Source organism: Erigeron canadensis, chromosome 6, assembly GCF_010389155.1.
Source record: "Erigeron canadensis isolate Cc75 chromosome 6, C_canadensis_v1, whole genome shotgun sequence".
Taxonomy (NCBI): domain Eukaryota; kingdom Viridiplantae; phylum Streptophyta; class Magnoliopsida; order Asterales; family Asteraceae; genus Erigeron; species Erigeron canadensis.
In genome coordinates this window covers 9,150,850-9,177,996 of record NC_057766.1, presented here as the reverse complement: position 1 = coordinate 9,177,996, position 27,147 = coordinate 9,150,850, and the positions used below count along the sequence as shown (strand labels likewise).

Genomic DNA, 27,147 nt, shown 5'->3' with positions numbered 1-27,147 from the left:
CAAGATTTTATGACTTGTTTTTCACTTTCTAAAACTCTTTCTAATTCCTCTTTTTCTTGACAAAGTTGTTCAGTTACCAACACCTGGGCTTGAAATGCCAGTTCAATATCCTGAAGTTCTTTTAGTTTAGATTTTAAAACAAAGTTTTCAGAGGAATTAGTTTCAATACCATTTAAGCTATCAAATCTGACAGTTTCCATAAAATCTAAATCTGAACTTAGAGCTTCAGCAATATCTAGTTTCAATTCTGGATCGGTTTCTTTATCATAATCACTAACCTTTTTGATCACAATGTCTACCCATCTGCCAAATGTGACATCATCCTTCACCAGATGCTCTTCATCAGCCAGAGCCATATAACAACAATCTCTTTCCTCCTCTTCATCGACTGATGAGTCATCAGAGGGAATCCATTCTTCTTCAGCAACCATGCACTTATTATTATTATTTTCCATTTGTTATGCCATAAGTGCAATCTGAGCCTTAAGCTTTTTGTATTTATGCTTATAATTATCTTCAGGCTTGTTATAAGAAGTTGATGGACCAGATTGTGAGCCATAATGACTGGACTTGCACTCTTTCATGAAATGACCTTTTCAGCCACACTTAAAGCATGTCAAATTGGTCTTATCAGTGGAAGAACTGGGTGCATTGTGTCCAGTGGGTCTTTTGGCTCTTGCTTTGAAACGGTTAAACGTTTTAGCAATCATGGCCATTAGATCATCACTGTCATCTTCCTCACAATCTGGAGAGATGTTATTAGTAAGTCCAGATTCCATAAGATCAGACATCATTTTCTTCATTGAGAATACATTCTCTGAAGATAATAAGGCTGCACACGGTGGCCCAGAATGACTGGTCATAGCAACATGGTCTGATGCATAGTTTAAAGCATCCTTTTCAGCCTCAATTCTTTGAGCTTGGTTTTCTTCAGTAAATCTAAAAGCACCATACAAGGTTGAAAGTGTATGTGTGTGAAGAGTTTTTCCTTGTCTTAAAACCAAAATCATATGAGACCATTTGGTGGGAAGAATATCACAAAACTTTTTCAGAAGTATATCCTTGTCTTTATTGACACCAAGAGCCCTTAACTGGTTTACAATTGACATAAATCTGGTATAAGTACCAGTTAAAGATTCATTGGGCAAAACAAAAAATGACTCATACTTCTTATTTAAAGAAACTTTTCTGATGCTAACAGTGGCATCACCTCCTTCATACTGGTTTACTAATTCATCCCATAATACTTTCGCATTAGGGTAGAGAATTAATGTGGGAATAAGAGTTTCTGGAACATCCCCGAGGATCATGTTTATGAGAAGTGTATCGTGAGATAAAAGTCTCCTCTCCTCTTCAGACCAATGTTCTTCTCTCTTCCCCCTCCCAGTCCTTGAACCACTTGGATCAAGGATTGGATTAATAGGATTTCTGGGAATATAAGGTCCTTCATTTAAAGTTTTTAACATATTCCTATCAATACCAGTAACATGAAGTAAAACTCTTGCTTTCCACGTACTAAATTCCTTATCAATCCCACTGAATTTGGGACAGGGAGTATTAGAATAATGCACATGCACATGAGGAGAAACAGGAGGGGGAGGAGTTGGTGGATTAATGTTAACATTACGAGGTGAAACAGGAGGGTCAACATTAGCATTAGTTTTGTTAGAGTCAGATCCAACACCTTGTGTATTTTCCGGGATTGCCATCAGATAATAGCAGATCTAACAAGAGGGTCAACATTAACATTAGTTTTATTAGAGTCAGATCCAACACCTTGTGTATTTTCCGGGATTACCATTAGTTAATAGCAGATCTAACAATTATTTTAGCAGCCTGCTCTGATACCAATTGAAAAGTCCCTCACCGATGGTTTAACCCACGAGTGTAAAATACAACAAGTCAAGTATGCACTAGATGAGGACTAGTATTTACGTAAATATAATGCAAGAATATAAATAAGTAAATACAAGACTTAATCAATAAATAAGCAAGTTAAATAAAGGTGGAACACGAAAGTAATTTTTAATGTGTATTTTATTTATTGATGTATAAACAAAATACAAGGTTGTTACGGAACCTAGATAATACCAAAGTAAGTATCTAAACAACCTTATGAATTACAAGTGATCTATACTTGCTAAATAATCTCCTTGATCGAAATACTTAAAGTTATGAAGTATAACTGTTTAGATCGAGAGTATTTAGGCAAGTTCACCAAATTGCAAAAGTAATTTGAAAGAGGGAAGTGACTTGGTATTTACAGGCAAAATAATCTCTACAGTGATTATTTTTCCGTACAAATGTGGTTGGGAGCATTTAAGGAACTTAGATATTTTCTTTAAATACAATACTAAAAGTACAAGGATAAAGTCACATTGATAGTGACTTGTCACCTTTTAGCCAACCACCTTTACACGCGTGTATAACCTTTACAAGGGACAAAAGAGATATCTGGGTAAAAGCGTGTAAAGGCATAAAGTCAATTCCTCGTAATCAGTGTTCAGACTTGTAAGGTCTAGAACACTGACAAGGACTCCAGTTGTTGATCTGGTAAGTCTGCCCGTGGGCTCCGCCACATGTCAGTCATCTTCTTCAGACTTCAGACTTTGTCTTCAGTGAGAATGTTCTTCAGTAGAATAGATCTGGACTGCAGTGAAGTTCCAGTAAGCAAATCTGGAAGACTCCAGATTTCCTGTACAAGTAAACGCTTACTGGACTTCTATAATTTCTGGACAAATCTTCAGGATTGCTCCAGTCTTCATGTCTGGAGCTAGTCCAGTAAAACTAGACCTAACATTTTTTTTCTGATCTACATATTTATAGTTCTATGATGAAGATTATACAAATCGATCAAATAATTACGATTAAGAAATATACAAAACAAATTCAATGGAACCACAATGTTTACTATAATAATTAGTAAAATCAGCAGGGGAGCTAAATTCATCTTAACGGAAATTCTTAATACAATATGATTATCTGAATTTTACATAATGTTAGATTATACGAGTAAAATTAGTTATATTTTACTATTAAACAAAACATACTATTGTTCTTATATTAGAAAAACTATGTTATTTTATACCTACTAAAAGACTAAGTTATTTTAAAAATTTTAAACTATGATATCATTGTAATAAATTTTTATAATTATTATATATAATATATTTTGAACATTTATTTAGAGACTGGTGAATAGTTATCATGACCTTAGCTATTGTAATGTATTGTAGGGTCCTACGGTTGCGCGGATCGTAATAAGACGTGATTCGTTATGTCAAAAGTGCAGAATCCTCTTGAGATAACTAGATTGCTATTGCCTTTCGCTGATTAATGAGTAATTAATCAACCCAAGGAGATGCACAAGGCTTGTGGTTCATGTAGGAGGTCACACGAAGGAACAATTAACCTTAATTCATAATTTCGTGAATATCTTCAAATGATTAACTAAGATTTACAAACAATTAACCTAATTCCGTAGATTAGGTTTTGTATTTATACTAGTTGTGTATTGGATAGTGTGGGCTTTGGCCTTAATTAAGTATTAAGCCTGAAATTAACAATAACCAATCTACCTCGTGCTGATGTCAGCACGAAGGTAATCCCATGTACTGATGAAGTCAGCACGAGGGACGTGCCTTTGGTCCTTTGTTTTACTTCGTTCGGCTCGTACATAACATTCAATCATCGTTTAAGTGTTCTACGACACTTATAAATCTTGATTCTATGTTCTTGTACTTGCAAAACAATATATAACACACAAACACAATACAAAACACAAACAGATATAATATTGAAGTTCAAATGTAATCATTAAATATCAACACAAGTTCTTATTCAAATGATTACAAACATAGTTCCTAAACATAAACAATAATCAAATCTATGTTGCGATTGTCACAACGAATGTGCATCTACATGTATTTTGTTGTGTTTTAAGACTGATGGGGTAATATTTATGACCTTGGGAATTGTATTGCTTTGTTATTTTATTTTATTAGATAAAATAGATAAATATAATAAAACTAAACTTAATAATTTGATGTTTAACTTTGTATAAATAAGAGGATAATATTTTTTTTTTTGATAATATTGTTATTACACTAAATAAAATATTTTATCTATATTTTATCTGAAGTCATCATTATAGGAAGATAACAAATATATGTATCTTAATATCATCTAAACCATCTACAATAATAATTAAAACATTTTCAAATTAAAGTTTTCTCATTTTTCAACAAGATTATTATTTATATTTAACTTTATATCATCATTATCATTTTATAAATTATAAATATATAATGTACATATACGTACCAACCGTCTTTGATACAAATATATTTTGTATCATCATATTTATACATGTTGTGAAGTCTCTCACTCGATGGTTTAACCCACAAGTGTAGAATAACAAGTCAAGTAATCACTAGATAAGAATAGTATGAAACATCAAGTAAGCACTAGATCGGACTAGTATTACGATAAATATAAATGCAAGAATATATATATAACGTAATACGTATTTAAGCAATATAAAGATAAGCAAGTAAGTAAATGGTGAGACACAATGTAACTTTTCAAGTGTATTTTATTTATTGATGTTTAAATAAAATACAAGGTTGTTGCGGAACAAGATATTATAAAGTAAGTATCTAAACAACCTATGAATTACAAGTGATCTAAATTTGCTAAATAAACTCTTTGATCGAAATACTTAAAGTTGTGAAGTATAACTGTTTAAATCGAGAGTATTTGAGCAAAGGCACCAAATTGCAAAAGTATGTAATTTGGACGAGGAAGTAACTTGGTATTTATAGGCAAAAAGAATAAATATAATATTCTTTTTACCGTACAAATATGGTTACATGCATTCAAGAAAATTACTTTAATTCCTTAAATGCATTGATTAAAGTACAAGAATAAAGTCACATGATAGTGACTTGTCTTCTAATTAACCAACTACCTTTACATGCGTGTAAGGCTTTTAACAAAGGACAAATGGATTATCCAGGTAAAGACATGTAAAGGCATAAAGTCAATTCCTCGTAATCAATGTTCAGACTTGTAAGGTCTAGAACACTGACAAGGACTCCAGTCAGGAGATCTGGTAAGTCTTCCAGTGAGCTCCGCTATTTGTCAGACTTCTTTTTCATATTTTAATTTTAGACTTCAGTGAGAATGTTTTTCAGTGGAAAGATCTTGACTGGAGTGAAATCCAGTGAACGAATCTGGTGGAATCCAGATTCCTGTACAAGTAAGTTGTTCACTGGTCTTCACATAATTTCTGGACAAATCTTCAGAGGGCTCCAGTAATCACGTCTGGAGCGAGTCCAGTAAATCTGGACCTAACACATGTTTTATTTATGGGTAATGATATATATGCTTAAAATATAGGTCTAACGATATACCTAACACATTTTTATATCTAAAAACATAATAACTTTATCCCGCGTATTACGCGGGAAATAATCTAGTTATGTCATATAACAAAGTTTTTATGATGAGGACGCTTTGGATAAAGCTTTGTCAAACCTCTGCTTCTTCTTTTCTTATATATATTTTTTGACACTTTATAATTCGCAAGGTCATGTTTTAACTTAACCGTACTTCTTCCATCACCATTTAGGTGGGGTACGTGGTAGAGGCTTTAACCTCTTGAAAAAAAACTAAGCTTAAATCTTAACAATGACGTATAATTATGGAGTTTATAAATTAGTGTATTTTTTTAGAACAGCTAAATTAGTGTATTAATCCAGTAGATTTGTTGTTAAAAAAAAAATTAAAAACCATTACCATATGTTCCGGCCCCTACAATAATACTTCTATTAAATCATAGTTAACATGTGGCCTCCTTTAATTTTCATTTACTGTTTATCAGTCCCAACTCGTCAATGTCATAAAACAAAATATTAATAGCCGTACATCAATTATTATCTTAAATTATATTCTACATTAATTATTTGAGTTGTTGTATATGTTATCTTTCAACTATTAATGATTTACCACATAAGAAATATGATAAATTTTTCAAAAACTATCGAGAGTGAGGCTATTTTTTGAAAGAGGAACTTGTTCCATGTGCTATCATGAAAAAAAAAACTTAGAATGAGACTAGACTTTCGTCACTTGACAACTTAGGGGTGTTATGACTAATAGAGTAATAGGTATGAGACCTGGCAACGTATATAATGTTGAAAAATGGAAAATAAAGGACGTCCGATTTTGGTTGTGAAGTGGGGAGACGTCTTCCAAGTCACCTCACGACGTGATATACTGGCATTCTAACAATTAGTGACGCGACTTGGTTGGGGATCGCATGTTTTAATGCCCCACTATGTTTAATTTATAATATTACGAATATATGTCAAACAAAATCTTTACATTATCACATTCTTAATAAGATTAGATTAAGCTAACTACAACCCTAGTGAGAGTCATTAACGTAGGAAAACTTCATCCATGAATTCTTAATAAGATTAGATTAATCTTTACCTTTTATTTTTAAATCACTACACTACCTCCCTTTACGGCAATAAACTTTACATTAACAGTCTACACTACTCGTCGTCTTCGCCGCCACTTTCCCACCACCATCAATCGCCACCGCCACTACATAACCGTCGTCGTTAGTACTATCACCGCCACATTTAGTTAATTTAAATTGTGAGTGGTTATCTAGACGATTGACATTTTGAATTTGAATTTTAAATATTACTCTAGATAAATAAATAAATAAAAAATAACTATTCATATGAGTTCATAGATAGATAAACATATACTACTATAGTACTATCTAGTTTTTCTCAAGAATGAAAAAAAAAAAAAAACATACCCATAGTTGGGTTGGGTTTTAGATTTCCATTAGCTAGGTTTTAATGGGCTCTATATTTTAGACCGAGTGTCATGTAATAGATATGTTAACTTAATTGCTTATCCCAATTTTAGGAATATTTCATGCTTTTCCAAATATTTTGTATGAAATTTCAAATTTAAAAATAAACTAGGAAATTTATTCACAATTATTTTGATGTTTTTTTTTTATTACTGTATGTAAATAATCATTCCAAATAAAAACACAAAAGGTTAAAGTGATCTAGCTACTAACTAGGTAGAATCCGGCCAACTTTTTATCTATAATCCCTTATAAAGCATATTGGATTAAGAAATTAAACATTTTTTTATTATTTCAAAATACCCTTAATTATTTTTTAACACTTTTCACATATTTTTTTCTTAGTACACATTCTAATGCATGATCTACCATACATCATAGCCACATTATATCAATAACTTCTACTATTCACTGTCGCCGCCACCACCATCGCCACTCACCACCACCACCACCACCCGTTCCCGTTGCCGGCATTAAATCATCATCACCGTCGCAACGCACGCATACCTTTCTCTCGTAAATATTAATACCTTTCAGATTATCATAACTTGTTTGGCTGAATTTTAAGAATATGGCGGATTATAATATATAGTTGTAGCAAATACAAATAAAAGTCTCTTTGGTATGTATTGATTTTGGTGGTCAGGTGTTATGTTCGAATTTCAGCAATAATTATACTCTTTTTTAATTTGGTTGGGCTTATTGGATTTTATTTGTTTTTTTTCGGGCCTATAGACTTTTTAATTTTGTTTGTTTGTATTGGGGCCAATAGACGATTTTTCGTTTGCTTTTTTTTTAGTCTTATTATATACGAGTATCTTTTTGTCATATTAGATAAACCACTTAAATTTAGAAGATGCATTTTTACATTTATTTTAAATACTAGCGGGATATTTGCGCATTGTTGCGACGATGATGGTGACGGTAGCGACAAGTGGTGGTGGTGATGACAACCTTTGATTTTTATCCAAAGGTCAATATGTTTTTAACTTGATCCTTCAAGTTATTTATATTATTTTTTAAAATAATTTTACATATTTTTTTTATATATAACATAAAAAAGAATATAAAAAAGTATGTGGCATATTCATCTAGATGACAACTAAAATTTTTCTTTAGTTGTAATTTTTTTTATATTTTTTCTTGCCGTGTAGATTATTATTATTAAAGTAAAATTTATACTTTATCACTTTTTAATTTTTCAATATTTCTAATTTTTTTATATGTAGTTTGTATCTATAGTAAATTTATTTATCTCTTTATATTTAATGTGGATAATTTAAGGTAATGTGACTTAAGTGTAAACTAAGTTTTTGGTTTATTTATCATATTTACTCTTTTTAGTATTTTGTTATATTACTTAAAAGAAATATTTAGTCAAATTTATTATTTAAGGATTATTCAATGAATAAAAAGTTTCAGATTTTAAACTTTGTCGCGTATTTATTTAAGGTATTTTAAGGTATTATCTAAAGTAATAATTACATATCGAGTTATTTTAGCATTGAATTAAATATGATATAGAGATTTATTTTATTTTTTTTTCATTTGAATTTTAGAAGATCATATATAACCTTATAGTTTTTAAATAAAAATCTAATTTTTTACTTAAATTTAATAAATTATTAATTTATTGAAAATTAAGCCTTTTAGTTTATGCTTTATGCATTAAAATTGAACTTATGTTGATCTTTTATTTATGAACTATAATTTATATATTCTATTTTTTTGATTTCAATTGTTGTTATATAGCTGTATGATTTAGACATTATTAAAAAAAAAGTTAATTAGCATTAAAATATTTTTATTTTTGATTTAACTGTCTTTAATAAGTTGATTTATATATTATAATGTTATTTTGGAAGATGGATTATTTATTTTTAAATAGACTTTTGATACAACAAGTGTAACATCCTAAACTTTTCTATCATTGCTTTGACTTTGACCTTTAGTTGACTTTCATATCGCTAGTTGCTTAAATGCTTAAGTAATTAACTATTGATGTGTGAATGATAAATGTAATACTTGAGCTAGTTATTAATGGTCATAAGATGTTATTATAGTTGTCGGATAGTAATTAAGGTGCTCCATCGGTCGTTTGAGTTCCCGGTTCATTAGTTTGAGCCTTAATGGTCATTAGATTTAAGTCAAGGGCACTTTAGTCATTGTGCAAAGAGGGGGACGGTTTTGATAGGTTTTAGGCAGCCCTAATCCTTCATTATCTTCAGAAGTATGTGTGTTTTTCTTGGTGTGAGCCTCCATAGCTTGGTTTTCATTGATCTTGGGTTGAATCGGAGTAATTAAACGCTTGTAGATCGAATATCTAATCATCTTTAAGGTAGAGGTGGTAATCCCTACTTATTTTTTGGTTATATTCATCAATTCAATTCGTTCAAATATGGTCTTGATGAATTGAATACGTTTTATTGATAGAATCGGTGATTTTGGGTCGTTCGGTAACCCTTATTTCGATCAATTGAGGTTTAGTGATTTCCTAAAGGTATGAACGTGATATTGATGATGTTTTGATGATATTATGTATTTCATATGAGTGTCACTTCTGGTCTTGAGGTTTGATTTGGATTCTATTGCGTATGTGAGTCGATTTAGGTCATTCAGGTGTCAAATCGATTGAAAAATGATTATAATGAATCCATGAATCAATTGATGATTTCATAATGATAAGTAAGTCTTAATTTTATGTGTATGAACTGTAGAGGTCATGGTGGCTTGACATGGATGTTTGATGGTGGAAATTGTTTGCAAAACAAAGGGTTTATTAGGTGTGAAAATCCAGGCTAATTGAAAAAATCATATCTTCTTTATATAAACGAACTAGGAGATGAATCTTACATTTCTGAAAACCTCTATGTGTCCCCTAAATTCTATATGAACAAAGTTTTCTGTGATTTTGCCCAGACATATGTGAAAAATGTCAATTTCCAAAAATGGTCAGGTTTTGGACAAATTGTGCAGACTTGTCTTGCAAACGTCATAAATCATTCATTAAAGAACTTTAAGAGTCAAACTATATATTTATGGAAAGGTATTTGAATTCCCTACATTTCATAAGAACTAAGTTTTTACTCATTTGGTCGTTTAAAGGTCGAAAAATTGCCTGCAAGTGAAGGACGCGAGTCAGTCTTTCGACCAGCACCCCATATGCGGTGCATATAATTTATGTGCGACACATATCGGGGCCTGGGAGGGTTCTGGGTGATTTTTGAAGCAAATATGCGACGCATATTCAAAGCATGCGCCGCATATAGTGCTTGTGAGTCCGGTTGAGGTCCGAAACAAGCGTTTGAGGGTCCTATAAGTGTACCTAAGTTCATAGATGGTTTTGTAACCTTATCAGGATGGGTTTATGCAAGCTTAATGACAATGAACTCGATATAGGTCACTCGGGATAATTGTGAAGCTTGTTAACTTGTGTTTGGTGTATCGTTGTGCTCGTCATCAGGTAAAATACAGTACTTTGACACGCCGAGGGTTCAACAAAAACATAGTTTTCATATAATAACTTCCCCAAATGGTATCTTGTTTGCTTATGGATTTCGGGATTATACGGGAGGTGATATGGGCTATGTTGATGAATATTGAAGCTTAAAATGCTACCCCAATGATATGAGATGATATGTATTGTTATGAATGTTGATATGATGGAATAAAGTATGTGATGACATAAAAAGTCTATGATGTAAACATAAATTGACATGATATTGATATGATAAGATATTATGTTAATAAAATGATATGATGTTATAATGCAATTGATGATATGATGACGCATTACCACGATAATATGACGAAATGATTATGAAACGATATATATATATATATATATATTGAACGACGGGTGGGAAGGTCGTTCAATCAAGCTGAGTAGTGACATCCAAACGGGCAGTACGCTTAGGGTTCGAGGTGCCTTACACCGCTGGTACCCCCAAAGGAAGTCCAATTTACGCTAAAGAGGTAAATGCCTGAGGTCAATGGGGAATACAAGTTTCAATCCCATGACCTCCAAGCCAACATCCCCTCTCGCCAAGATACCTAGAAGGTACCCCGGCTGGCAACTGCGCCAGAAGCTAGGTGGTTGATTATGAAACGATATGATAAAGCGTTGCTCTCATGTTAAGATGAAATGATACTAATATAACATGATGATACAATGTTATTATTGTAGCATCCCGAACTTTTCGTGTTTGACTATTTGACCTTCCGTTAGTTAACGTTAGGTTTGTTAAGTAAACGTGCGTTATATGTGATTAGATGATTAAATGCTTATTTATTTAATATGAATATGTAAATGTGATGTTTAATGAAAGTAATCAAATTGACGTTAAGTAATTAAGTGCTTGTTAGATCGTTAAGACTCCTGGTAGAAAGATAAGCTAAGAAAGTCAAGTTTATAAGTTGAGGGGTCCCAAGTGTAACATAATGGGCTGATGGCCAGGGGTTAGTAAGCAATTAGGAAGCCCTAATTAACACAAACGCTGCTGCAACGTGTGTGTGAGAACCCCCAGCCGATTCCCCTCCCTTTCCAAGCAAAGATTCCACCGTTTCGTGCCGTTTCAATCGAGTTTTGTTAAGATCTTGAATCTCCTAAGTCCTCTATGGGTAATATTGGTAATATTCTTTTTGAAACCTGATTACTTGATTCATAGATGAGTATTCAACCCAGGCCATGGGGTGAGGGTTAGGTTAATAGATTAAACGGTTACCGATTTTATGTTATTCGGGTGATGCAATGATTGATTTATGTTGTAAAGGATTAAAGGATTGATTGATGGATTGAAGTCATCAAAAGTTTTGTCAAAAAGGTTAATTTTATGTCTCCAGGTCGGGCTAAGAGTTTGAGATCGAATGGGAATCGTTTAGAGCAAGTTTAAAAATTGAGTTGCTGGTCGGCACCCCAGGTGCGACGCACCACAGCCCAGGTTGGGAAAATGGATTTTCAATCGAAGCCCGATATGCGACGCACTAAGGGCTGGTGCGACGCACCTGTATCTGATCTGAGTATTTTTAGTTGATTGGTGTGACGCACCACTAGGGAGGTGCGATGCACCTGATGCCCAGGTTGCACAAAACGTTTGGTTTAGCTTATATTTCAATCTTACACTCGTTCTAGGTTGTCGGGAGCACTTAGCAAGCACTAAAAGATACTCTTAAATTGTTGGTAAGCTGTATCAATGTAAGATGCACTACTTTGACACACTGGAGGTTCAACAAAAACATAGTTTTCATATAATAACTTCCCAATTGATATCTGGTATACTTATGCTTAATCGGGATTACACGTACGGGAGGTGATATGAGCTATGTATATGCATATTGAAGCCTGAAATGCTACCCTAAAGATATGTGACGTTATGATATGATATGAAATGCTTCGAGTTATTAGGAAATACGTTATGTGATGAACTATGTTATGCAATGAAAGATGACATGTATGATATGCTATGAGATACTATGCAATGATATGAGATGTAATGATATGCTATGAAATGATATGTAATGTTTTGAGATGAATTGAAATGTGATATATGTTGATAATATGTGAAATGTGCATGATTACATTGCTTGTTCATCTAGTTCACTAGACTTATTAAATTGCCATGACACGTGCACGTTTAAGGGCCCAAACGTTAATGTGAATTGATGTGATGCTCGGCCTATTTTACAGAGATGAAAGTGTTAAGCTTAACCCGTACATGCCTTTGCTAGGGTTGTGGGTTTGATATGGTTGCTTGGGTGGCTCCTTGTAACGAGGTACAACGTGGAGAGTAATACGGGATGTCTTACCAACCCCACTTATCTTGTACATACGGATTATTCAGGGATTGACTTGTCATTCCTTAACGACATTGATGTACTACCGAAAGGTTATCCATCCAGTTGGGGGTGACTTATGTCACACTTATAAAGATGCATATGTTATATGAGATGCTTGACTTATGTCATAACTATAAAGATGTTTAGATGTGATATGTGGAGATGCAAAAGACGACTAGGCACATTTAGGATGACCCATCCTAAAATGAAAGATATTGATGCTATGATATGTATGTGACATGATATGTTTGATGATATGTGCCTTAACGACTTAATATGACATTTATATAATGTTTTAAATGGACAAATGTTTTATGAACTATGTGTTATCTTACTTAGCTAATTCGTTAGCTAACACTTGCTCTTTTAAAATGTGTTGCTCCCTCAGGTCCAACATAGTGAGCAGATAGATGTCGGAAGATGTGAGGCATGGGTAGATGATCTTGAAGCTGGCTATAGTTTACCCATAGAGGCTGCTTGCTTTAGACATTTGTTTTATGTTAGATAATAATGATTTGTATTAACAATGTAGTCGGTTGTTTAATGTTGGGCAACCGATGGGTTTCCATTGAACTTATTTTGATGATATGGCTAGTAACACCATTTAATGAATAAACCAAACAGATTTTGTTGGTTTGGACTTTTAAATTTTACTTCCGCTTTCTTTTGACGCCGTTAGGTGAAAGTTTTTGGAAAACAATATTTTAAACGACGGGTGTTACAATTATGTTATAACGATATGATGATATGAGTAACATGTTGATATACGGATTTTTATGATTTGACGATGTGATGTTAATATGTGATGACAATATGTTGATGCTTATATGTTTAATGATTGATTGCATGGCTTGAACACCTAGTCACTAGATTTCTATAGGTTTGCCACGACACGCGCACGATTAAGGGCCCTAAAGTAAAGAAAGATGCATGTGATTGGTTTAGGTGAAAGTGTAGCCTAAACTTATATAAAGTAAAGAAAGATGTATGTGATTGGTTTAGGTGAAAGTGTAACCTAAGCTAATATAAAGTAAAGAAAACTACACGTGATTAATTAGTTTAGGTGAAAGTGTAGCCTAAGCTAATATAATAAAGAAGTCTCGAGCATATGTAAAGTCTTGTGTTAAGCTTAACGACCCATGCTAGTTCTTCGGAGCTAGTGTGTACGTGGTCACGTGGTGAGGGAATCTAGATACCTCCCCATGGCATAGTTACGTTTGAGTGTATCCGGGTGGAGTAACTAACCACTACACGCGCAAAGGTTAAACGTTATACTCAGATGGATCGACTTTGTCTTTCCTTAACGACAATGATGTACAACTGTAAGGTTTGTCCATCTAGTCGGGTGTGACTTATGTTACACATACAAAGATGTATATGTTATAAGCGTGACTTATGTCACAACTACAAAAATATTCAGATGTTATATGTGAGATGTAAAGATGACTAAGCACATTTAGGATGACCGATCCTATATGAAAGATGTGTAATGCAAGATGTGATATGATATATGTGATAACTTGTGATGATATGTGCCTTAAAGACGAAATATGATTTTTCTATAATATTTTAAGTGGACAAATATTTTATAAACTTTTTTTTTTTATCTTACTTAGCTAATTCGTTAGCTAACACTTGCCCTTAGGTCCAACAATAGTGAGCAAGTAGATGTGAGAAGATGTGAGACATGGGTAGATGATCTTGAAGCTGTCTGTAGTTTAATCATAGTGGCTGCTCGCATTAGACGTTGCTTTATGTTTAGATATTTCTGACCTGTACTTACTATAATGTCGGTTGTTTAATGTTGGGCAACCGATGGATTTACATTTAGACTTGTTTTGATGATATGGCTAGTAACACCATTTAATGAATAAAGAAAACAGATTTTGCTGGTTTGGACTTTTAAAGTTTAATTCCGCTCTCTATTAACGCCGTTTGGCGAAAGTTTTTGGAAATCCATATTTTTAAACGACGGGTGTTACAATAAGTGTTCACCATGAAATGCATAAGTTTAATCTAGTTGGTTAATATATATCATATTATAATGGGGGAAGTGAATATGAGGCTGTTAGGCACCTAAGTTGGGTGAAAAACCCCTCACATACCTTTTTTTAAACCATAAAAATCATTGGGGGCCAAGTATTTATTCAAAATATTAAAATATTGGTATGTGAGGGATTTTTCACCCAAGTTGAGTGTATAACAGCCCCATACTCACTTTTCTCTATTATAATACTCTTTTATATTAATTTTTATCTTTTAAATTTTCCTCATGTAAAAAATTGTTTTAATTGAGGTTTTTTACCTTTCGTCTGTTGTTTTTTTAATTGTCATTATTATTATTTTTTATAAATAGCATGATGAAACCGTATGAATAACCAACGTATGAATGTATAATAAAAGGAAGAAATAGACACCGAGCAATGAGGAACCCAACACACCTTATAATAAAGATAAAAACTTATTCCACAAGTTATTTTTGCTATATAGGTTTACATTTCAACGACCATTGTTTCCAAATTTATTAACATAAAAAAAGGTAAATGGGTAGAAACTATTTGATCTCATGTTCCGTTTTGAAACTCAGAGTACAAACCGCATATAACTCATTCCCGATGACTCACTATTATCAAACATAAATTACTAAATATAGTTTCTAGAACCATGTGGTCACATGGTGTTGATACCGGCCAGTCGATCTATGATCAATTGGTTAAATCTATAAACATAAGTTCAATCAAATATACGAATCAATAAAGAATGAATGAACATATACATGAAATTATTGTAAACTATCACATGCTAATAACACATTTATAAATCCTCCTCTTTCTGTTGCCAGTCCATCCCGATAAATCTACAAGGAGAATACCAAATAATCTTCTTAGCTTCCGAAATTGTATCAAGATTAGGCGACCAAATTTGATCCTTGGATCGAACCAATTGTTCGTATTCCTTCTTGAGCTCCGGCGTGCTACATAAGTTACCATTTGCTAAATCATTACACGTCGATTTGATCACTTGATCAACATGATCATGACTACCACATCTGTTCATAAGATGCCTTGACATGAACTCAGATTTAATCTTGATAAGAACTCTACCATTTGATTCTTTTATGTACTCTAATGGACATTCTTTTAGATCAGCTGGACTACGTCTATAATTATGCGCAACAAAAGATGATATGGAAGAGACTGACAGGATATGTGATGAGAATATATCGAGTGGGAGAACAAAATATGTTTTACCGGGCTTGAGTTCATCATCGATATCTAAAGATGGCATAGCATGACCAATAAAGAAACGATCGGCGTCACAAACCATGCTTTCAGGGAACTCGAACATTATTTCTCCAGCTATTCTTTTCTTATTACCCATTAGAGTTTTTGTGTTTCCTTCCCAATATATTACATTCACTAATGACTCATTGTTTCTCATGCAACAAGAATCTACAAGATTACCCATAAGCGTGCACAAAGCGAGATCAAGTTCAAGATTTTGGAAATTGATATATTAAAGAGAAAAAAAATGCTTAATTAAGGTATTGATTTTGAATATGTTGAATATGCTTGATGATCCTCAAACAAGTTGTTTATATATGATGAGAAAGGTGTACGTTGAAAAACTAAGATTTGGTTGAGGTTATGTATAAATAGGAATAGGTATAAGTGTTTGACATTTAAAAAAAATGTATATAAAGCTTGGCATAGTCAATGAAAGTAGCCTTTTGTACTTGTTTATTTATACTTTGATAGGCTTTTCGATGTTCCACGTTATCACCTTGGCATGGTTTAAATATTTCATTTTCAAACAATAGCAAATTAAATGTGCCTAAAAGTTGCAATTTGGTAGTATTCTAATAAATCGTTTATCATTTACTAATTGTCCACTCAACAATATCATTCTCTTTTATATTTATCCTTTATAGGGTAATGGACTGGACCATGCATGTACCAAAGATGATATCAAATTATATAGTATGATGAGTTGCTATGACCGTTTCTAAATCTTATGACTTTATACAAACATCAAAAGGTATCTTATGACTTTATATAAACATCAAAAGTTATTTTCACCTTGCCCCTTGGTGTCATTAAGTTATCTTCATGTCATATATACACAGTTGAAATACTTAAACTTTAGTTCAAATGACAAGTATTTTTAAAAATTAAGTAGATAGATTTTAAAATCTCCACATTTTGTAAACAAATACTTTGTTCGTAGACCCGTTAATTTCATATATTTAATTTCAACCCATTAATTTTGCATTTTTAGAATATGCAAATAGTCGTATAATTTTGTTATTTTATTCACATTTTTAGATAATAATGAATGTCTACGTTTAGATAATTATAATTTTTATATAATTTATTTTAAAATTTTTTACTTTAATAAAAATCTATTCTCATAAAAATAATAAAAAAATAAAAGACATAAAATTCAATTTAAAAAAAAAAGAATTCTATTACCTATCATCTCTACTAGCTACCCTTATTAATACCTTAAAGGAGAAAACCCGTATGTATAATTATCAAAAAAGATTTTTTTTTTTTTGTTTTTTTGACATATATTTTTATACAAATAAATCAAAAAATAAAAAATAAATAAAAAAACCAAACATTCCCCCTCTCTATTATATTCTCCCTTTTTTAAATGGTTTCTCTTTATTATTATTATTATTTTTTTATTAATATCTTTTTACAACAAAAACACGTTGTGGGAAGTAATAAACCTACTAAAAAATTTGTTAAATCTATCACATTTTTGATTACTTGTAGAGTACTATAAAACATTTATTAATTATTGAAATAACGGTCTTATCACCACCCAAATGCGTAGTAACTAGATAAACTAGATGCTTGTATGTCATAGCTCCTAGTTTTCCAGAATAAACATGAGTATTACATGGTAAATTGGGTGTACGGCATCTTTATCTTGATGTTTCACCACCACCACAATATATTATAATATATCTGCCTTTTTAAGAAAAACATTCAAAATATATGTAAACCATTATTTAATTACGAAAGCGCACAATTAGATCGTGCTGAGAAATGATATTTTTGTTTACAAACATTGTCCTTTTCAAATAATGAATTAATAACCTTAAAATATCTTAATATACCTCTTATATTATATGCATTTTCATTCAACAGGTAAAATAAATATGACTTTTCCTGGTTGACACCTCTTAATCAAGCAATCAAACCCCTTAACATTAATCTCGGTTCTGCCACTAATTCACAGGATAAATAAAATAACAGATTACATCTTCTCAAATTACAAAATTCAATTATATATATTTGCATCAATACATTTTATATACATCTTCACAATTCAAATACTTTTAGTATCCTAGCTAGCTATACTTGTAACATATATCCAATATTTCGATATGACAATAACAACTTATATTACTAGTCAATTAGCACACACTAATTCCCTCTTTCTTTTTCCATTCCAGCCCCATAATCAATCTATAAGGAGAATACCTAAATTTATAATTATGCTCTAAGATGGTTTTGAGGTTAGGTGACCATTGTTGTTCTTTGGATCCAACTAACTGTTCATAGTGCTTTTTCAACTCAGGGGTACTACACAAGGAACCATTTGATGAATTACCATTTGTACTTCCATTTTCTTGATCATCATGATTTTCTTTTCTTATAGTTAGAATTTTTGCCATAAACTCGGTTGATAGCTTGATCAAAACCCGCCCGTTTGATGCATTTATGTACTCGAAAGGACACTCTTTGAAGTTGAATTGTGTGCGTTTCGGCATGGAGGCAATTAATGCTGATACCGAAGAAGCTGAGACGGTCTTTGATGAGAAGATGTCAAGTGGGAGAACGAAGTACGTCTTTCCCGGCTTTAGATGGTCTCCAATCGTTAAAAACGGAATAGGATGGCCAATGAAGAAGCAATCTGCATCACAAACCATGGATTCGGGATAATCAAACATGATCTCTCCAGCTAACCATCGTTTTCCTTTTAGAGTTTTTGTGTTTCCTTCCCAATAAACAACCTTCACAAATGATTCTTGATCACTTGTTAAACAAGAAAGAGTAATTGCATTACCCATATACGGCTAAGTACGACTAGATTGACCAGCTAAGCGGTGACCTTCTAGCCAATGGGTCACTCCGTACAGGGTAGTTGGGTTTCAGTTTGTTGACGGTTAACAAATTTTCGTCTCGTACTTGAAAGATAACAAAGAACAAAAAGGATGGAGCTAGAGAATGGCGGAAGTGTTGATTGGATATTAAAGATGAATTGAAAGTAGGGTTAGATTAGATACTTGTTTATATAATGAAAAATTCTTTGGTTGACATTTTGATAAAGTCGGTGGTCAAAAATAGATGGCCTTGAACTTCATTTACTTTACATGCGTATAATAAGTGTTTGTAGTTAACGGTTGCAAAATTTAAATCAAAGTGTCCTACAAAGTCAAACGTGCAATATTAACGTGGACAAAGTCACAACTCATACGATTAATTCATTGACAAACAATTACGTGCTATATATTATTCTACTTGAAACAATTATAACCACGTACGAACGGGTCAGATAAACTATCGACAGCTTAGGTACGTACACTTATATGTGAATTCGCAATGTTTAAGTCCAAATTTTCTAAGTTTAAAGATGGTAGCTTTTTTGGTGGCTGGATTTTCTTTTAATATACGTAGAAGCAAGCTTGGATCAAACGGTTAACACCATCGATCAACTCTAGAGATAGAATGACTTACTACGTGAACGTGACCCATCGCAAAACCTATCCGCATTGCAACATATAAGTAAATTAAACATGTGTGTACCCAAAGGTCTTCGGTATCTGGATAAAAATATATACATACTTACACAAGACTTGGCCATAAAGCCCACAAGAGCACAACTTAATTGGGACTACAAACCCGGCCGATCTTGTTGACCTTAACCAAAATGCGGAACTTTATTGTATAGTCACTTTTTTCCGGCTATAGTAGTATCCACCGGCTACCTATATGATGCGGGTACTTATAACAGGACAAGCGCCGGGACCCAGTACTTTCCACCAGTTTGACTCTAGCCCACTGGAACATTTCTCGACGTGTTAAGTACTTAAGTTTTTCTTCTTTATAGTGGTGTACTCCAAGACCAACCTCTTTGTATCTATGTCATACAGTATTTAATAACTACTGGAAAATAGTAGATGGAAAGATCGAACTCTCTAGTGTGTGCAATAATATGGTTGGGTGACATACCACGTCTCTTTGTGTAATCTAATCTAATTATTTGAGATTAACAAGTTTATGGCATTCAATGCACGCCATTTCGCAACAATATATTGTTCCCGGTTTCGGAGTGTTCTGGAATAGAACTTCTTGAAGCTGATACTTTTGATCTTTATTGCTTTTAGTCTCTTAGGCCCTACGGAGTGAGGCGTTGCCTCCTCGCGTCGAGAACGCCACCATGACACCCTGGGAACGCCCCTTACATTGCTCCCGGGGGTGTTATGGGTCAAAAATTGATTCCGGGGTTATGGAGAACCCCTCAGGTCGCGTTTCATTCACAGAATTTGATGGAATCCGATGGAATTGGAATTGAATTACATTTCTTAGTGTGTTTGGTTGGTTAAAGATGGAGGAATCACATTCCGTTGGAATGTTAACATTCCCTCATTTGATGGAATCTCCATTCCTTGGGGATGGGGAAGGAATCTCATTCCGTCCCTCACTTGAATCTTCAAAAAATCAAAAACATTCCGTCAAATTCCATTCCTTCAGATTCCAATTCCTTTGAAAGATTTCATTCCTTCCAAACACATTCCGCGAACCAAACGCGCCCTCACTCCAAGGGGAAAACCCCTTAATAAGGGGACTTCACATGACAACTTCTCATGAGTTTGGGGGTTATGGGAACCCCTCACTCCTACTAGCGTTATTTGTATATAGATTTTGTTTATCTAAGCTAATAAAATATAGTTACATACATGTATGTATGTGTGTGTCTATATATATATATATATATAATATATATATACTAGCACGGTACCAACGCAATGCGGAAGTATTCGTCGTGGCGACGGTGTGGTGGAGGGGGACGATGGTTGGCGGTTAAGACGACGTCCAATGTTATAAATTTTTGATGTAAAATAAATTGATGTAAAATGTGATGGAGATATTTTAAAAGATTGAACATTAATAATGTAATATAACTATTAAGGTGTTTGAGACATTTTCTCTCATTTAACTTTCAACACAGCGCTATTATTTTTATAATATAGTATATATACATATTAAATTAGACTAAGGATCATCATACGTAATGCCTTTGTGTTGTTTAGGTCAGGTTTTAGGTTTGAACCTGGCCTCCTTATTGGGTAGCTGCTATTGGTTAGACTTTTGAGGAAAGGGGCGTGGGTTTGAAATGAACTCATCCTAGTCAAGGGATTCCTGGGCTATAAACCAACCTTTCACCTTGTTATATTGATAGAGCTTTTTTTTTTTTTTTCGAATTGACATTCTAACTTACAACTACTCCTAAATTACACACATATACATGGGATGAAACCCAAGACCCTCGAAAAAGGCCCTATTATTCCACCATTAATTAAAAAAAAGTGAGACTCAAACCCAGATGGATCCTCTCACACTCACAGACCATACCAATAGACCACCAACCCCATTGGTTATATATTGATTGAATCGTTTAGTAGAAAAAAATATTTCATGATGTACATAAATGCCCGTTTACATTTGTCTTTACTCGACTGTTGTAATAAGAAAATGATATAGACATACATCTAGACGTTTCTTTCTTTATTTGTGACAACGTAAAAATATAGTTTGTTTATAGGGGAAATAAATAGGGGGAGATGAAATAGTGATTTAGGGATGGGAAGATATTCTATTTGAGTAAGATTCTCATACCAAAGCTGACTTAGCTCATTCTGATCTGAATTAGATTACAAGAACACAAAAAACTACTAAGTGTTTACTTATTAGATTTGTCATCACCTAATTAATATGATACATTGGGACTAACACATACAATAACAATACAATGAAAGTTATCACGTACAATGACAAACAAACAACAAAAATTTAGTATACGCGATAAAATTAAGTTGCAAGTTGGAAACATCAATCATGATAAAATAAAAAAATTATTGCACACAATAGAGGTTTCTAAAGTTGAATACTCACAATAGTAAATCGAGAGGTTAATACATTTTTATTCACCGATCCATTTCATTTTATCTATAAAATACCAAATTTTATTTACGATTTATCAAATTGATGAATGTTAAGCTACATCCTCTAAACTCTGGTTTGCTTTTGAATCGATGCACACTACAGCAAGCCCATGCAGTGATCAAAGGATCACTCGATTGGCAAGTTTTCTACTTCATTTCTCACTAAATTGAAAAACTCCGTTGATAAGTATCGTTCCCCAAAGCTCGGAAAAACGACCTATTTTCAGAAAAAAAGTTACAAACACACCAACTTATAGATGAAATATATATGTGTATCGATCTTTATGTTTTTTAGAACAACTTTCTTACTCCTAGTCCTAATCCTATACTATACGAACACTGCATTTTTTTTAAAGAGCGAGTTAGTTGTTAGTAGTTACTGTTTACATGCAAGACACCAAAGTGCCGATTGGGTAGTATGCGGGTGTAATGTACCCGATTATAATCAAGCAAATGGGTTTTAGATCTAATCGATCGTGATATAAGGTGAAGTATATTGATTGTGTGAATGAATAGAAATGCCTTGAAAGGTCTTTAGGATTCTCCTTTTGTAGGGAGAATTTATCTTAGAGGAAAACTTAAGCCTCTTTAGGGTTTCCTTAACTCTTAGGCTATAAGAGTCCAGGAGGATTCTTTCCTTCTTTACTAGACCTAAGTGATAAAATTAAATCCCAAGTTTATAGGGAAACAGTTCTTATCTCTTTCATCTTCTGCGGAAGTCTTCGTTACGGAGAAGCTTCGTGTCGTAGCGTGCTGGGAAGGTATATCATCAATGTGGGCTATAACATCATAATACCTGTTTTCTTTTGGATTGTTCTTAACGGTTATTTTACATTCTCCAGATATATAAACCAGATGAGGAGAAGAGTATCACTTCGATCAGTTTTTTCTTTTCATAAAAAATTCGAAAGAATCAATATATAATCATCATGTAGATCCTTTCTGTATTTCATATTTTCTCACAATCTAGTTGACTATTCCCATATTTGTGTATTGTATTAAAACCATTTAATTTATACGAATAAAACTATTAGCTTTTTCATTATTGTTTTGTGTTACTTAAATCTCTATTAATGTTTTAACAAATCTATTTTCTCTTCATGGTATCAGAGCCAAGTTGGTTTCTTGATCTCAGATTCTAGTGGTCTTTTTTGAATTTTTTTATTTAGGGTTTTATATATTATAGGGTTTCATTATAAGATTTGGGGATTACTAAATTAGGCAACTTTCGTTGTGAATTTCTACAACTTCCTGCTTCTTGAATATTCTTGAATATCATATCTCTACTCCTTAATAAAACAAACCCCCCTGTTAAATATCTCTGTCTTTGAAATACCTTATTTGCTCTTGGAATTTTTTGGTTTTTTTTCTTTACGTAACTACCCAAAACTTTTATTTTAGTAATTAATACTTTAAGCTCTTATCTTCTAAAAATTTATACCATCGTAATTACATCAACCTACACCACTTGACACCGCCACCACCACCAATAGTACCATCACCGACACCATTAGATCGTCTTCCCCACCACCACCGCCGCATTGCGCGGGTACCATGCTCGTTCTTCTTAATGAGGCAGGAAGTAAAACCCCTAACGTAATTTATATTTGAAAAAAATAAGAGAGATACGAGAGCTAATATGGAAGAACATATCGAGAGCAACAATTGTATGTATATGTGTGTAGTGAGAGTGACCTCAAGGTGTCTTGGTCGAGAGATACATATATATTTATGAATCGGGAGTCCCTTGGGAGTAACCTCTAGACGAGAGTAACCTCTAAACCTAGCAGGAATTAATTAGAAATGGGCTAGGCCCATTTGACAGCTATGAATCGGGCTTAAAGCCTACCTGGAGAAAGCTGATCAAGAGCATCTTGGGAACATCTTTTGTCGAGAACAAGAGTGTTTCCTTGACCCACCTTCAGGAGTAGGTCGATATATGTGTGTGTGTGTGTGTGTGTGTCACATTTGGTCGTGACTTAATTAAAGCCCCAAGGAGGGAATGGATGGGCCAGAGACCCAATGGTAGCGAGAGACACATTAACAATTAAAAGTCCATCAAGTCGAGAATGGGTGAAACAAGAGCACGCCGAGAATAACTCTTTTCCCTACCTTATTCCATATATATATATATGTATATATATATATTTACAAAATGAAACATGACAAGTTATCAAGAGTAACAAAGCTTGGAGGCATAAGTTACTATATAGTCATATCCATTCCTCAAGATACATTTGTCACAAGTATATTTACTAATATTGGGTATCAGATTATTAATCTTCCCCAACAAGTACATGATACAATTATCATTCTGGAAATACTATACGTATTGGGTGAGGTCCTAATAATGAAGGCTCATATCTGACAATGACCCAAAATACGATGTAACCTAATTGTTGCCTATAAATACCCAATCATTGGGTATCAGATGCATTCAACATTATTCATTAATTTTTAGAATATATAGTATAACATTCTCTCATTTACTTCTCTCTCAATCAATTATTCATCAAATTCATACACATTTAATATCCTCCAGAGATCAACTGCCCCCATTAACTCATACCTGAACTACAACCAGGGTTCTTATATTTATTTTTATGTTTTCCAACTTGTTTAATCGGCTACTTGATAAATTTGGTTTAATGTTGCATGATAAGAACCTTTTTAGGAATATGTGGACCAACATTTGTTTGAGTGTGAGACACGATATTTACAGGAGAGATATCCCCTGTTTACCTGTTTTAATTGTTGCATTTCGGTATTTTAAGTTTTTTTTAGTCTTATTCTAGTGTAGAGGAAGAACTGATTTTTGTTGGTTCTTTGTGTTGTCATTTGCTTTTGTGGTACTAGTTGTGGATGCTCACTCCTTGCTTTTTTTTGTTGATGGTGGTTGGCCTTTGTCAATATTTTGTGTCCTTTTATATATGAAGACATTGGTTAGTGATATCTATTACTCTCTCTTCAATGATATATTGTGATGGTTGCACTACCGATAGCTATTTGGTTGTTATTTTCAATTTGTGTCCTCATTAGTGCTTTTTTTTATGGGTTGTCAATAGGTTAGCAATATTGTTTTAAGCATTGGATCAGGTTATGTGCATCTACATGCAGATTGTGTTGCTCGTTATTCATTTTTTTTCTTTTACTCGGTTTATTCCTTTGACATTTTGCTCTATCGAGATCTTAGTTGTTGGTATGCTATTTGTCATGAGCTGCTACTTTGTTTACTGGTTAAATCCTTGTGTTGAGTATATTATTCTTTGCTCGTTAAGGTTGCCTCTAAATCTGTACCCATGTACTTTGGTATATTGATTAATCATTTCACCTCATCCGTCTAGATTTTGCTTGTCCTATTTTGTTGGTCTTGTGAGCTTTTTTAAGAGTTATTCTTATACTTTTGCTTAGGACTTGGCTGTTGGTTGTGTTCATTGATTTTTTTAGTAAGTTAATGCCATGTGCTTGTTGTTCATTTTACAGGTAAGCTTGATAATTAACAAGAAAATAATCACTAATGCGGCTTTTGAATCGATGAAATAGCTTGTAGGTGATACATTGGTTAATAACTTATTCAATTTTCTATAATCCTTGAATGGGTAATGTTCTACTTAACTACACCCGTATGCTGGTTACTATAGTTTTATTTATTTTTTATTTTTTTTTCATTATAAGAGGTTTAATAATATATAAAGCATGCTTGGAAAATTAAAGTAATTGAGTTGGTAAAATATATTAGAAGTGGTTTATTGTTTTCAAAATGAAAGAGTTTTAGTTGTGAAAGCCTATAGGTTGTTTAGTTAAGCCCATGGTTAAATTTTTTCCATCTGTATGTTCCTTATTTCAGTCTTTGTATTCTTTGTGGTTAATTGAGTTTGCTATGATAATTGTGATCGTTTCTTTAGTCATTGTTAATATTTAAACTGAAAATAGTGTTGGTTGCATGTTTGTGGGCCGTATGATCGTTTTATGTTTCTTAAATATCAGATTTGTTGATCTCTACATGATAATGGTTTCTTGCCTTTGATGGTAGATATTCTTTGTCTTGATCTTGTTAGCCTTGTTTTACATGTCCTGACCCTAATGTCTTCTTTCTTTTTTCTTTAATCGTTTCTTGGATTCCATGTTTAATACAAAATCTTAAAGGAATCATGTAATTTCTTTGTATTCTCTTATTAATGTGATGCTTTACATGACCACTTTGTTATATGTGGATCTTACACCCTTCGTTACCGTTCACCCCTTTCTTCTTTCCTTTAAGACTTTACCTTTAAATTTAATTCCTTATTATACCCCTCAATATCCAACTTTACCTATTCAAAACAAAACAAATAATATAATTGAAAGATATGGACACAATTAACTTTTTAACTATCAAATTTTTTTTATCATCCATTCTTTTTTTTTTACAAACCCTTAACCTTTTACCTTTTTTCATAAACATTTGACGATCCATCTTCTGCTCACCTTTTTTTTTCCACCTATCCATTTCACATTCCTTTTACAAATTGTCTATGATCTTTATGTGTTGTCTTTTGTATTTTGGGCATTCTTATGCATTTAAGGGAGACCCTCTTATGTGTTATGGGCATTTTTTTTATTATGGCAACACCTTTTATCTGTTTTGGGCATTCTTAGTCTTCATGACAACCCTCCTCTCTTATTTGTATTAGTTAATTTGTGTGACTCTTGTTGTTTAGATTGTGGTTATATGATTGTTGTTTAGGATTATTTACCTTGTACTGGTTGGAGAATGATATATGTTTTGACCATGAGACTGTAGTCTATGTTGGTGCAAGCAATGATTGGTTTTTTGTTTCTTATCTGGGTGTGGATACAAAGTTCACATTAAGTAAGGTGGTTTTTTACTTATAAGAAAATCATTGTTTTTTTAACATTATGTTTGTAAGGTGTTGGTTGTTTAGTTTGGGTTAATATTGCCCTTTTTGTGATGAGGTCATAAAAGTTTCCCTTAACTCAAATTAGTCTTTATGTTCATTGCGTGTTTAGTTGTTTGCTTTACTTGTGAAGTTATAAAAGTTTTTTGTTAAGTTGGATTAGTCTTTATATTCCTCCCACTCCTATTTGTTTGATATATGTCTGATGTTGTTCTTATGACTATTTGTCTTATGTTGTTTTTTGGACACTTCTTTTACGTTGATATTATTATGTT

The 27,147-nt window shown here is 32.9% G+C and overlaps 2 protein-coding genes across 2 annotated transcripts; both read right to left on the bottom strand.

Moving 5' to 3' along the window:
* Positions 1 to 15,547: 15,547 nt before the first annotated feature.
* On the bottom strand, positions 15,548 to 16,201 carry LOC122604271. Its single transcript, XM_043777158.1, has one exon. The coding sequence runs from the start codon at positions 16,199 to 16,201 to the stop codon at positions 15,548 to 15,550; it is 654 nt and encodes a 217-aa protein (XP_043633093.1).
* Positions 16,202 to 18,161: 1,960 nt separating this feature from the next.
* On the bottom strand, positions 18,162 to 18,818 carry LOC122604270. The gene has a single exon (XM_043777157.1). The coding sequence runs from the start codon at positions 18,816 to 18,818 to the stop codon at positions 18,162 to 18,164; it is 657 nt and encodes a 218-aa protein (XP_043633092.1).
* Between the last annotated feature and the right edge of the window lie 8,329 nt (positions 18,819 to 27,147).

What these genes read in the sequence shown, in the direction of transcription:
- LOC122604271 (XM_043777158.1), bottom strand. Translation starts at nt 16,201, where the DNA reads ATGGGTAATCTTGTAGATTCTTGTTGCATGAGAAACAATGAGTCATTA.
- LOC122604270 (XM_043777157.1), bottom strand. Translation starts at nt 18,818, where the DNA reads ATGGGTAATGCAATTACTCTTTCTTGTTTAACAAGTGATCAAGAATCA.